Source organism: Athene noctua, chromosome 13, assembly GCF_965140245.1.
Source record: "Athene noctua chromosome 13, bAthNoc1.hap1.1, whole genome shotgun sequence".
NCBI lineage: Eukaryota > Metazoa > Chordata > Aves > Strigiformes > Strigidae > Athene > Athene noctua.
The window spans coordinates 21,799,906-21,812,829 of record NC_134049.1 but is presented as its reverse complement, the minus strand read 5'-3'; the positions used below and the strand labels follow the sequence as shown (position 1 = coordinate 21,812,829).

General features: G+C 59.4%; 2 protein-coding genes across 3 annotated transcripts; both read left to right on the top strand.

Moving 5' to 3' along the window:
• The first annotated feature begins 217 nt into the window (after window positions 1-217).
• On the top strand, window positions 218-4,429 carry ISLR2 (immunoglobulin superfamily containing leucine rich repeat 2). The gene is made up of 3 exons (XM_074917535.1): window positions 218-232; window positions 338-555; window positions 1,049-4,429. Exon 3 carries the CDS (start codon window positions 1,055-1,057, stop codon window positions 3,152-3,154), a length of 2,100 nt encoding a protein of 699 aa, XP_074773636.1. The 5' UTR covers window positions 218-232; window positions 338-555; window positions 1,049-1,054; the 3' UTR covers window positions 3,155-4,429.
• Window positions 4,430-7,956: 3,527 nt separating this feature from the next.
• On the top strand, window positions 7,957-12,122 carry LOC141965677 (immunoglobulin superfamily containing leucine-rich repeat protein-like). Of its 2 annotated transcripts, none has more exons than XM_074917543.1 (2): window positions 7,957-8,065; window positions 9,524-12,122. In XM_074917543.1, exon 2 carries the CDS (start codon window positions 9,532-9,534, stop codon window positions 10,780-10,782), a length of 1,251 nt encoding a protein of 416 aa, XP_074773644.1. In that variant the 5' UTR covers window positions 7,957-8,065; window positions 9,524-9,531; the 3' UTR covers window positions 10,783-12,122. The 2 variants fall into 2 exon arrangements, with proteins under 2 accessions (XP_074773644.1, XP_074773643.1); XM_074917542.1 differs by lacking the exon at window positions 7,957-8,065 and adding an exon at window positions 8,191-8,277.
• Window positions 12,123-12,924: the final 802 nt, after the last annotated feature.

Here is a 12,924-nt window from a genome sequence, read left to right as displayed (position 1 = left end):
CCGGGGAGGGGGGGGACCGGAGGAGGCGACCGGGAGGGAAAACGGGGAGCACGGGGAAGGGGGGGGATGGATTATGGCTGCTGCCAAGTGCGTGCGAGTTGTACTCGTTGCTCTGCGGGGAGGGCGTTTATTACGGTTATTTTAATTTTTTGGGGAGGGGGGGGAGTGCCGTGCCCGCCCCGGGAAGCAGCCGGGTCCGTCCCCGCCGGAGGCTGGCGAGCGGCGGCAGTGGGTGGGTGGTGGGATGGGAAAGGGGTGGCGAGGAGGGAGGGGGCGGCCGTGCGGAGGGGGAGGCTGGCAGAAATGCTAATTCCTCCCTTCGCTCTCTCCTCGGCAGCCCAGTGCCCGTACGGCCCCGCTCCGGCTCGCAGCTCAGCCCGGAGAGGTGCGGGGGTCCGGGTGGGGTCTCCCACCTCCTCACCGCGCCCCTCACCGTCGTGGCCGGCCTGGCGGAGGCTCCTCCGTGACACAAGGACGGGGATCGGGAGGAGGATGCGGAGGACCGGTAACGGCGAGGAGAAGGGCTGCGTGTTGCTTAACGCCACTTAGGAGCGGGTAAGGCGTGGGGTGACCCCCGGTGCGGCGAGGCGGGGCAGGGGGGCACAGGGGCGAGAGGAAATTAGGGAAGCAGAAAACTAGGGAGAGATGGAAAAGGGAGGGAGAAAAGTGGGGAGAGGAAGAGAGAAAAGGCAGGAAGGAGAAGGACAGAAAAAAGAAAAGCGAAAGAAATAATAGAAGAAGGAGAAATTAAAGCAGAGAAGAAAGAAAACGAGATATTGGGGGGGGGGGGAGGAAAAGCACGAACAAGACAAGAAAAAGAGTGAGAAGGGAAGAGCGGAGGGGAAAGGGAGGGAAACGGGGAAGAGGAAAGGAAGGGAGCAGAGGGGATGAGAAGGAGCAAGGGGCGAGGGGGAGGCAGCCGGGGGCAGCCGGGCACAGACAATGGGGCGCGGCCCCGCCGCCGCCTCTCGCCGGGCGGGGACCGGGGCCGGGAGCGGGGCGGGGAGAGGGGGCGGGAGCCCTGAGAGCCCCCTGTGTCCCTCGGCAGGGGGAGATGGCCCCGCTGCTGCCCCTGTGGCTGGTGGCCCTGGTCGGCCTGGCCCGGGCATGCCCCGAGCCCTGCGCTTGCGTGGACAAGTACGCCCACCAGTTCGCCGACTGCGCCTACAAGGATCTTCAACTGGTGCCCACGGGGTTGCCCTCCAACGTGACCACCCTCAGCCTCTCGGCCAACAAGATCACCTCACTGCAGCGGCGTTCCTTCGTGGAGGTGACCCAGGTCACCTCCCTCTGGTTGGCGCACAACGAGATCCGCTCCATCGAGCCCGGCACCTTTGCCATCCTGGTGCAGCTGAAAAACCTCGACATCAGCCACAACCAGATCGTGGACTTCCCCTGGCAGGACCTCTACAACCTCAGCGCTCTCCAGCTGCTCAAGATGAACAATAACCACATGGCTCTGGTGCCTCAGGGGGCTTTCCACACCCTGAAGGACCTCCGGTCCCTACGCATCAATAACAACAAGTTCACTGCTCTTGCAGAGGGTATCTTCGACTCGCTTAGTTCCCTCTCCCACCTGCAGATCTACAACAACCCCTTTGAGTGCTCCTGCAAGCTCCAGTGGCTGAAGAAGTGGATGGACAGCACACTCATCTCCATCCCCGAGAAGGACTCCATCACTTGTGCCCTCCCGGAACAGCTCCGAGGAGTGCCAGTGGGGAAGATCCCGGACGTGCAGTGCACCTCGCCTACCGTGCAGCTCACCTATTACCCTAACCTGGACACCACGGAGCTCTTTGATGGCTTCACCCTGACGCTGCACTGTGCCGTGACGGGCACCCCGCCTCCCGAAGTGAGCTGGAAGATCCGCACCTCCAGCCAAACCCTGGAGCTCAACGGGAACCCAAAGGAGAGTGCTGGGAAGGACCTCCCCAAACAGGATCCCGAGCGCTTCTTGGTCTTCAAGAATGGCACGTTGGTGATTCCCCACCTGAGCAAGCGGGAAGAAGGCACCTACACCTGCCTGGCCACCAACGAAATGGGGAGCAACCAGACCTCGGTCAATGTGGCTGTGGCAGGCACCCAGAAATACCCGCTGCACCCCGGGAGGGACCCACTGGGGGGTAAAGCACAACCAGGTGACAAGAAACCTGGGGCCAAGGGAGCAAAGAACAGTGTGCTCATGCCCGATGAAAGGAACAAACCCTTCAGTCCCACCCGACAGAGCCAACCATCCTTGGCAGCTGGGACAGAGTCCACAGGAGATGGGCAAGTCCCTTTCCAGCTTCCACCCTTTGAGAAGAAGTGTGGCTCCACACAAACCAGCAAGTACATTTCCAACCACGCCTTCAACCAGAGCGGTGACTTCAAGCAGCACACATTCGATCTGGGGGTGATCGCCTTAGATGTGTCGGAGCGTGATGCCCGGGTGCAGCTCACACCCACCTATATGCAGCCTGAGAAGGTCCACCTCAGGATGCTCTATCTGTGCCAGGAGAGCAGCCAGGGCCACGCCTTGGTCCAGTGGTCCAAGATTGAGGAAGGGGTGAACTCATACTGGTTCCAGGGCTTGAACCCCGGCACCAACTACTCCGTGTGTCTCACCTACCTGGGGGAGGACTGCCAGGTCCAAGTGGTCTTCACCACCAAAAAAGAGATCCCCTCTCTCATCATCATCGTAGTTGTGAGCATCTTCTTGCTGGTGCTGGCCACCTTACCCCTGATGGGGGCCACGTGGTGTCACCTCCTCTCCAAGTACCAAGGGAAGACCTACAAGCTCATCATGAAGGCCCAGAACCCGGACCAGATGGAGAAGCACATGGCTGCCGACTTCGACCCCCGCGCCTCCTACCTGGAGTCTGAGAAGAACTACAATCCTAGCGAGGTAGGGGAAGCAGACGTGGAGGAAGAAGATGAGGAGGAGGAGGAGGAGGAGGAAGGAGGCAGGCGGAGGAGGAGGAGAGAAGCCGAAGGGGCTCCGGAGTTGGAGCGGGAGGAGAGCGTGGCGGCCAGCTCCATGGTGGAGTCGCAGTCCAAAGCCAACGGCGAGGAGTTCGAGGTCCGCTCCGAGTACAGCGACAAGCTGCCGCTGGGCGCCGAGGCCGTCACCATCTCCCAGGAGATCAACGGCAACTACCGGCAGCGCCCCCGCTGAGCCCCCCCGGACCCCCTCCGCCACCCCTTCGGTCCCCACCTCCCCCTGGCCCCCCCTCCCCCCCCCCCCCGGGGCACCGCAGCTGCTTTTACTCCGAGGAAAGACGGAAGCATCCTCAGCGACGCCCACCTGTCCTTCCTCCTCCTCCTCTTCCTCCTCCCTCAGGCAGGGGGTCCCCGGGAAGGGACCTCGCCCCGGGGATGCTCGATGCGGACGGGACTTTTCTCCCTCGATTTCGTTTCCGTTTTGGGTACCGGCGGTCCTCACTCCCGGCTCGGCGACAACAACACAACGATTCCCGGTCCCCCACCCGCCTCTGCCTTCCGCTCTCCCGGTATTTTCTTTCCCAATAAAGGAAAAAAACGAAAAAAAAAAAAAAGAGAGGAAAAAAAAAAGGTAAAAGAAAAAAGCCCGATATCCTAAACCCTTCTTTTTTCTGGAAACGGTTCAGTCCCCGACGGGTCCCTGCCGCTCCTCGGTCCGGTTCCCGGTGAGTCCCCTCCGCTCCCCGGTCCGGTCCTGCCGCTCCCCCGTTCGACCCCGCCGCAGCCTGGTGCGAACCCCAGAGCAGCCCGGTGCTGTCCCCGCCGCTCCTCGGCGTTATCCTCCCTGCTCCCCGCTTTCCCGCTCCGCGCCGCTTCCCTCTGGGTCCCCGCCGCGCCTCGGTCCGGTCCCCGCCGCTCCCCGGTGGGTGCCCATAGCGCTCCGGTGCATCCCGATTTTCCCCGGTGGCTGCCGGGGCTCCCCTGTCCCTGCCGCTCCCCGGCGGTGCACTCCATTCCCTTAGGGGTGCCAAGGCTCCTCGCTGAGATCCCCCGCGCCCTTCCCTCCTCCTCCCGCTGCCCGGTGGGTGCCGGGTGCGAGTCCTGCTGCTGCCCGGTGGGTGCCGGGGCTCCCCGGTGCGCTCCCCCCCCCGGTCCCCGCGGGGCCGTTCAGCACCCGGCGGGGGCTGGACAGCTCCGCGCCCCCCGCCCCCTCCCCGGGGTGGCCGGGGCGGCCCGACCCCCCCCTCCGGCCCCCAGACCCCCCCGGCCCGGCGGGGCCCCTCGATGTGTGTTGGGTAGAGTAGCCTTGTAGCCAAGTGTCTGTGCCGTAGACGCGCCCGTGCTGCTGGCGGGCGGGCGGGCGGGGGGGGCCCGGCCCCGGGAGGCGAGGGGTCGCCGCCGCCGCCCCCCCAACTCCGGTCCCCGGGAGCCCCGGGGCCGGCGAGAACCGCGGGCGCCTTTCTACGAGCTTCTGTCTGTGAAAGAGTCAATAAAAGGGATTGAAAGTGGAGCCGGGTCTGTGTTTGATGGGGGCGAGGTTGTGCCCGTCCCCCCCCTCCCCGCGGCCCCGAGCTCTGCCCGGTACAGCCCGGTACAGCCCGGCACGGCCGAGGGGACCCCCAGGAGGTGGGCGACGGCGCAGAGACACATCGCCGCAGCCACAGGCAAAGCACGCACGCACACACTAAAAATATACATCTATATATATTTCTACCCATACACCATGCACGCATACAGTATATATGTTATATTTCTGTATTTATGCATGTGCATATTACATATAATTCACACACATACTATATATATAGATACACATTATATATATCCATGTTGCACACACTCGTTTTATTTATACACACTATGTACATGCACAAATAATTATCTGCACACACGTTGCGTGTGTACTCAGCCTATACACACACTATAAATATACGTAAATACAGCATATGTGTGAAAATATAATAAACCAAATGTATTATATACTCTGCAGACACACTCTCTATAAATTCACTATATAGAAAAATACAAGCGATATTTTCCCCCAGCACATACACGCTCTCTCTACACACATACCAATACTCACACCCCATATACACACGCAGTCAGAACGCATACATATATATACACATAGAATTTATATAAGTTCTCCGTATCTCTGCACACACAATGTGTATGCTCAATATATGGACAAATACCCGCTGAATACCCACACCACCCACGTATACACATGTTCTTTCTCCGTGCACGCATACACCCAGCGCTGTCACGCCCTGTATGTATGCACATACATGACTCTACTCCCGGCACCATGCTGCCCCACAGAGCCATGCCAGGGTTAGTGTCACCCCAGTCCCCAGGTGCTCTCAGCCCCAAGACTGGGGGTGCTAAGAAGGTGCCTGGTGGATTTACGTCCCCTCCCCACTCGGCCAGGAACACTCTCCTCTCGTCCCACTGATGATTTAAGCCCACAATTACACAGTGAAGATTTAAGGCTGCCTTTGATTGCTTTTCTTATCTGGAGCTCCAAAGCCACATGCCCTCCTGGTGTCCCTGCTTGAGAGGCGGCATCCCGCCGTTGTGTAGGGACGGTCACCCACTTGCCAGCACCCACAGGTGGCCCCTGAGGCCCCACTGAAGCCCCTCAGCCTCCCCAAACTCAGCCTCCGCATCCCAGCAGAGCCCCTCTCAAGCAAACACTCATTTCTCCGTCATCCAGAGGATGGCTTTCTATTTTAAGTCCAGCCTCTGCATCTTCCTCCTGCGGCAGGAGTGTGGGGGAGACAGACAAAGCGGGTTGGCAAGCAAAGAGGCAGCGGGCAGAGGGGTGCCCACCCAAATCCCCCAAATCCTGGGAATCTGAGGGTGCTCCACAGCAGCCCAGGTGTTTGCTCCAGCTTTTAAAATTCCGTGCCAAGCAGAGATTCCCCCTTGTAGACAAATCCCCTCCTGCGGATACACTTATAATTGAGTTTCACGCTTAGAAACATACAAGGAATAGAAAAAGAACAATCATTTCTGTCTCCATTTAATTAGAGAGTAATAGATTTCCCCGCCTAACATATCTACAGGGAATCTTGCTGTGATGAGCTACCTATGGATGCTGAGATTTGCTCCTTTTCAGGAGGGCACTAATTAGCACCCGTTGCCCAAAGGCACAAGGAGGGGTCAGGGATGGAGCTCGGCATCCTCCCACCCCCTCCATGACCAGGGGGCCCTGGAGAGAGTTTCTCCTGGAAAGGGTTAAAACCTCCTGGCAGGATGGTTCAGCCCCTCCAAGTCATTAACCCTTCTGCAGAGCCTGCCGCTAGCCCGGGCGCTGAGTGGGATGTGCCCACACGTGGTGGTGACAAGCTCGCACCCACGCAGCCCGGGCTGTCACACACTTGTGGTGTCACCTAAACTGTGGGAAGGAGTCTGACACCCTTTGCCCAGGACAGCCCCAGAATAAAGAAGCTTCCATTCCCCCCATCCCCAAATTATCTCTTATCCCAGATCAAAAAGTCAAGGGAAGCGCATTGCCACATGCCAGGCGGTACGGTCACTGGCAGCACTGCAGCCCTCGATCACTGAAGGGGTTGTGACTCAGTGGGGTCACCGGTGGGGTTTGGGGTCCCCGTAGAAACGGCCAGAGCAGCATCTTTCATCTGCTTCATAGGTGCAAGTGGGCAGAATTAGGCTTGGTGCTCTGCAGTCACCCCTGCTCTGCGTCCTCTGCTGGTTCAGAGCCCCCGAACCTCTCCGGGTGGGCACTGCAGAGGTTCAGGGTGGGTTTCACAGCTTGGGGGGCTGAAAGACCACCTGCCTGAGGCTGGACGTCAGCCTGCCCTGCTCCAGGGTGACGAGCACCACCCATATCAACACAGTGAGGGCTCAGGGATCAACCCCCATGCTGACCCTGTCTGTGAGAGCATCGCACCCGAGAGGGGCAGTGACAGCCCCCACGAATGCCTTGCAAAGCAGGTCCTGACTCCCGTGGAGAAAATCCCCAGCTCACCCGGCACACCAGCACGTGTCCCGCAGCAGCCATGCTGCGAGCCCGCTTAGTGAACTGCTCTAGATTCAGAATAATCCCTTTCTCCCTTGCGTGGCACTATTTTTAACCCCAAGCCTGTTCACAGCCTGGCCTCAGCGATGGCTGCGTCAGCACAAGTGTGAAGACAGGGAGCTGCAGCTGGGACACACGGACTCAAAGCTCTCCTGGTAGAGGGGTCCAGCTCCCTCCCTGCTCCACCTTCATCTTGCTCAGGGCCTTTTCCAAAGAGGGTCTGCCTTGCTCCGGGATGGAGTCCCTGCACCTCTGCAGGCGCCTCGGTGCTTCCATGCTGAGGGCGATTCGTACCATACCACAGTGCTCCGACCCCAGCCCCTCAGCAGGCCAGTTTCCTACCAGAGACACCCCAGTTTAGCCTGTGGCTGGGTATGGGAGGGGAGGGAGCAAGCTCAGCATCCCAGTCCTGGATGCCCACCTCTGCCTGAGCTGGGCTGGAGGATGGTGGCTGCAGGATAAATGCCCCACGATCTACTTTTAAAAGGTTTTTATCAGCGATTTATTGCAGGGCAGGGGAGATGCCGCTGGGTGACCTCCCTGTGCCTTGACGGCTCACCCTCTTTCCTCCTGCCACCCTGATGCAGCCTCTGGGCACCCACTTACTCTCCTCCCCACCCTGCCCCGGCCCCACACAGCCGTGCAGCGGGGGCAATCCTGCCGCCCCCCCCAGAGACGCCGAAATCTTTCTCCCCTTCTCAGAGGCAACTCACCCTCCAGCAGCCTCCCCACGTCCTCCAGAAAACGCTCTCCCTCTGCCCTGTCCCCCAGAAGTCCCCTGCAAGGGGTGGCACGGGATGGACCCCGAGACGCGAGGCCGGGGGGGCAGAGGTTTGGCTGCTGCCCCGGCTCCGGGGGCAGGGGGGGGGCGGGCGCGGCTGGGCTCCGGCAGCGGCTCCAGGGGGAGGCGGGCGGGCGGGGAACGGGCCCCCGCAGCCGTTTTCCGACAGCGGGAGTGGGTCGGTGCCATGGAAAACAAAAGGGCCCGGGGGACGGGGAGGGGAGGAGAAGCCCGACGAGGGCCGAGGGAACTGGCGGTCCCGTTTTCCCCCAGTCCAGAGGAGCGAGGGCCATCGGGCTCCAGCCCCGCCGAAGCTGCCGGTGAAGGGGCAGGAGGGGCCGGGGAGGGGAGCGGGGAGGGCCGGGGGCCGGCGGGGAGCGTCGGGGCCAGGGGGGAGCGGGCTGGCCGGGCCGGGGAGGGAGGGAAGGAGGCAGGGAGGGCTGGCTGGTTATTCACGGCTCTGGTATGCGGCGTGCCGGCCCTGCTCACACGGCCCCCGGGCCGCCTCGGCCCCCCCCGGCCGCGGGGAGAGGTAACTGCGCCCCGGAGGGGTGGGATGGGAGGGAGCAGGCGTGGAGGGGTGCTCGGGAACTCAAGCGGGTCGGGGAACCCCCACCCGGCGCTGCCCTGGGTGTGCGCCCCTAGCCCTGCTCCCCCTCCCCGCATCCCGCAGCGCGTTGGTCGGGTGATGGGGATCAGCCCCTCGCTGTGCCCAGCTTGGGCTGAGACTGCTACAGGGCCCCCCTAAATTACACCAGCCAGGGGCTTTAAATGCACCCACCAAAGGGACATCCCAACTCCCCCCCCCCCCCCCCGGACTGATGAAATCTCACCCCTCCATCACCCTCAGAGCCTCGGGACTCCTTCACACCCCTTGAAACCCAGACTTGGGGTGGTCTATCCCTGCAGGACAGGACCCTTTGTGTCCCATTTTGCGGCCCCCCCAATTATTGTGCAGGTCTTACTCAGCCTCTCCTTTACCAATAAACTATCTCCCCCCTCCTGCTCTAAATGACAGGGTTGGGGACTGGCAGGAGCTGCAAAACTTGCCTACAAGGCAGAGACAAAGGGGTCTCGCTGCCAGCTCCTCGCAGAGCCGCAGTTAACCTCTTCCCTGGTGGGACACAGCTTCCAGACGCCGGGAAGCGAGCGTGCACAGTCCCCTTTGCAAGGCAAGAAGAAGGGGAGTAAGGAGTTAGCTCGGAAATATTTCGGTCTAAAGACTTGCAGCAGCCAGGGACCCCACACTCTCTTGCTGAAAAAAACACACTTGAGAAGCTGTTTTTTTCCATGACATGGAAAAATATGGAGATGGGGGGTTGGTTTGAGGTCTGAAAGCGTGCTGAAAATCTGAACAACTTGATGGTTTTAGGGGAAGGCTGGTTGTGAAAGAGCTGTGGTTACTCTGTTTCTCCTAGTTCCAGCCTCAGCAGGGTGAACTCTGAATCCCCAGCTCCCACTTTTCATCCCAAAACCTGGGGAAACAGCATCCTGGGGTATGATATTTCATCAAAGATCAAAGAGAGGCATTTTCTAGTGGGGGAAGGAGAGGGTTTAGGGGGAAGTTCCCCACTCACATAGGTAATCAAAGGCTCTTGGCAAGGAAATGCCTTCTTCAGATTAGGAAATATTTCAAACAGCCTTTTCCAGCTTAAGTGCTGGGGGTAGTCACATGGATACTTCGCTCTTCTGCTACTTCCTCTTCATATTTGGCAAGAAAAGCAGATCCCCATCTCGGCTGGACCTGTCCCGTTCATTGCCCCCATCTCTGTTCCCAGGAGGAAGGATGAGGCCCCTGCTCTGCTGCCTGGGGCTGGCCACGCTCCTGGGGCCCTGCCTGGCCTGTCCCAGCGCCTGCTCCTGCTCCACCAAGAAGAACGGGCGGCTGTTGGCCGAGTGCGCCTACAAGGATCTGCAGGAGGTACCCAAGGGGTTGTCCTCCAACGTGACCATCCTCACCTTGTCGGCCAACAGGATCAGCTGGTTGGGACAGGGCTCCTTTGCCGAGGTTCCCGAAGTGCAGTCGCTGTGGCTGGGCTACAACCAGATCGGGGTGGTGGAACCAGGGACTTTTGCCTTGTTGGTGCACCTGAAGAACCTGGACCTGAGTCACAACAAGATTGCGGATTTCCCCTGGCAGGACCTCCGTAACCTCAGTGGTCTGCAGATCCTGAAGATGAACAACAACCGCCTGGCTGGGCTGCCCTGGGATGCTTTCCGCTCCTTGAAGGACCTGCGCTCGCTCTGGCTCAACGACAATGAGTTGACCACCTTGGCCGAGGGCACCTTTGACAACCTGCCCTCCCTGTCCCAGCTACAGATCTTCAACAACCCCTTCAACTGCTCCTGCAAGGTCTTCTGGCTGAAGAAGTGGACTGAGAACACCTCTGTCTCCATCACCAAGGGGGGGTCTACCCTGTGTGTGGCTCCTGGCAGGCTGAAGGGCAGGGCAGTGACAGACATCCCCGACCACCACTGCGTTGCACCCTCCGTGCAGCTCACCTACCTCTCCAACTTGGACAACACCGTCATGTACGATGGCCTCACCCTGACTCTGCACTGCAGTGTGGCGGGCAGCCCTCCACCAGAGATCAGGTGGAAGATCCAGACCTCCAGCCGCCGTGTTGAGATCAATGGGCCCAATGTGGCACGGGATGGAAACGTCAAGCAGAGTCAAGAGCGCTTCTTGGTCTTCAAGAACGGCACCATGGCCATCCCCAACTTCAGCAAGGAGGATGAAGGCATCTACACCTGCCTCGCTGTCAATGACGTGGGCACGCGGGATGTCTCGGTCAATGTGGCCTTGGCTGGGTCGGAGAATCCAGCTGAAGATCTGCTCCGAGATGACCCCCAAGCCAGTCACCTCGGGGGGCGGAGCTGCTACAAGGGGGATGAAATGGATCCCTCTGGTGCTGGAGAAAAGCTGGTGATCGTTTATCACATGCCAAGGGAGTCGAAGAGCAGGGCTGGAGGATCGGTGCCCCAGGTCCACCTGGGGACCCTCCTGCTGTCTTTGGGCCTCATGCTCTGCTGTTAAAGGGGGGAGAAGGAAACGGTGCCTCAGGGGTTCCCCCTCTTTCTGTAGCATTTATCTTCACGTAGTGCCATGCCTTTGCTGAGCTTCTGGGAACTGCGGGCGGTCAGGAGTTAAAGGGGGCCAAGACTCAAGCCCAGGGCTGGTAGTTCAATCCCTCCCGAGATGGGGGTCTGCGCTGGGCTCCGTTAGTTGAGAGCTTCAAACAAGCTCGGGGGATGTAGAGCTGATCCTCACTGTGCTGCCACTTTCCAGGCACCCAATTCTGCCACCTCCTGATTTATTTCCCATCTGAGACCAAAGTGCAGCTGCAGGATAAGTCCACCCTCAACAGGGTGACCATCACCCATCCCCATAGCCCACCACCATGAGCCCTCCTCCACCCCCAGCAGCGAGCTGTGACCAGGGAGCGGATCTTTTGCAGAGAGGATCCCATCGGTCCAGCGGCACTAAAGATGACATCCCCGCTGTGACCAGCGCCCAGGCCCTTGGCTGGCCAGGTGCATCCTTCCTACCACCAACCTCATGTGAAGCACTAGGAGCAGAAGGATCAGTCTGAGAGTAGGGGAATAGCCTGGGCATGGGGTCCTGGTGTCCCAGTGCATGTGGCTCTGTGAGACAGAGATATAACGGTGCTCTGTAAGCAGGGTGGGTACAGTTGGATGTGTTGGATGGGGCCAGGGGCTTGGATCGGGCCATTCTGTGGAGCAGGAGAAGCTTTCTCACAGGCTTCATCCCTGCAGGAGCACAAAGGGCTTCCACTGGCTGGGTGCTGGGAGCTCCCAGGGTGCCTGCACCTTCCCTGCATGTTGCAGGATCAGGCCCTGCCACCCTCAGTACCTATCTCATATGTAACACAGCTCATTTTTTTCCCTCCTTCCCTTTCACCATGGAAGCCTGCGGTCCAAAACGCTTGGCTGGGCTGGACCCACCAAGCTGCACTGCTCCGGCTCTGACCCTGATGGGGAGGGATTGAGCCCAAAGAGACCAAAATAATTTCCCAGCTCTCCTCTCTGACGGGAAACTGAGCAGGGGCTGCCTGATGGAGCCGGAGGAAGAAAGATTGTAAAAACCCAGACGACAGAGAGAAGCTGAACTGACCTATAAGCCATAGACACCCTCCTTTAAGTGCTTTAGCATTCCTATGCGGGACATATATACCATTCCTGGCTGCCCCAGGGTGCTGGGAACCCCTTGTCTCATGGCGGGGGGCTGAGGATCTCCCCCACCCCAAGGCATGGGCGGTCCAGCTCTCATGTCTTCTGCCAGTGCTTGCCTGCTGGATCTGGACAGACCCCTGCAGCCACCCTTGCCTTATAACCAAAGCTGTACAGACAGCAATAAATACCATTTTTTTTTTAAACAATCTGGTGCCATGCTGCCTCTGTGCACCCCCAAATCCCCCAGTCCCAACATCATCTAGGGCACCACAGCTCATCACCAACCCTCTTTGCTCAGGAGGCACCCCCTTTCCCCTCAGCTCCCCCAAAGCCCTCCCTGTGCTGTAACATTCCCCCATGATGACCCTGGAGGGAGGATGCATTTATAGGGTACTCAAAAATCCCCCCCCTCCCCCCACTGCCGACAGCAGATAAAGGGAAGCAGCAGTGGCAAAATCAGCTGAAAACAGCTGCCCCGGAGCCTCAGGTCCAACAAGCTCTCCGACCCCACGGTTCAGTGTCCAGCTAATTTGCAGAGTAAGGAAAGGGTCAGCCGAGGAGCTGCCATATGCCAACACTGTCCGGGTACGGTGCCAAGATCTTTGTGGGGTTCCCGAGGCAGAAGCAGTCAGCAGCTCCTCGCACGAACAGCCTTTGATGCTAACAAGCAGGCGCATATTTTTTCCATTACAGGCAGAATGGATGAAAAACATCACGGCCCCAATGAGAGTTTCGGTTTCATTTCGTAGGATGCAACTTTTTATCCCAGCTGGGGTCCTCTTTTCCCTGCCTGCCTGGGAATAGTGGGGTACAGGACCCTATTCCTGCAATCTCAGCTGGGAACAAGGTTTGGAGTCTGACATAAGGATAAAAAATAAGATTTAGGGTCTCAGCAGCCCTAAGTCTCTGCCCACCTTACAGAGCTGCCGCTCCCCCCAGCTTTGCTGGTGCGTGGCTGTTTTGTCACCAGAAAGGTAAATTCCTC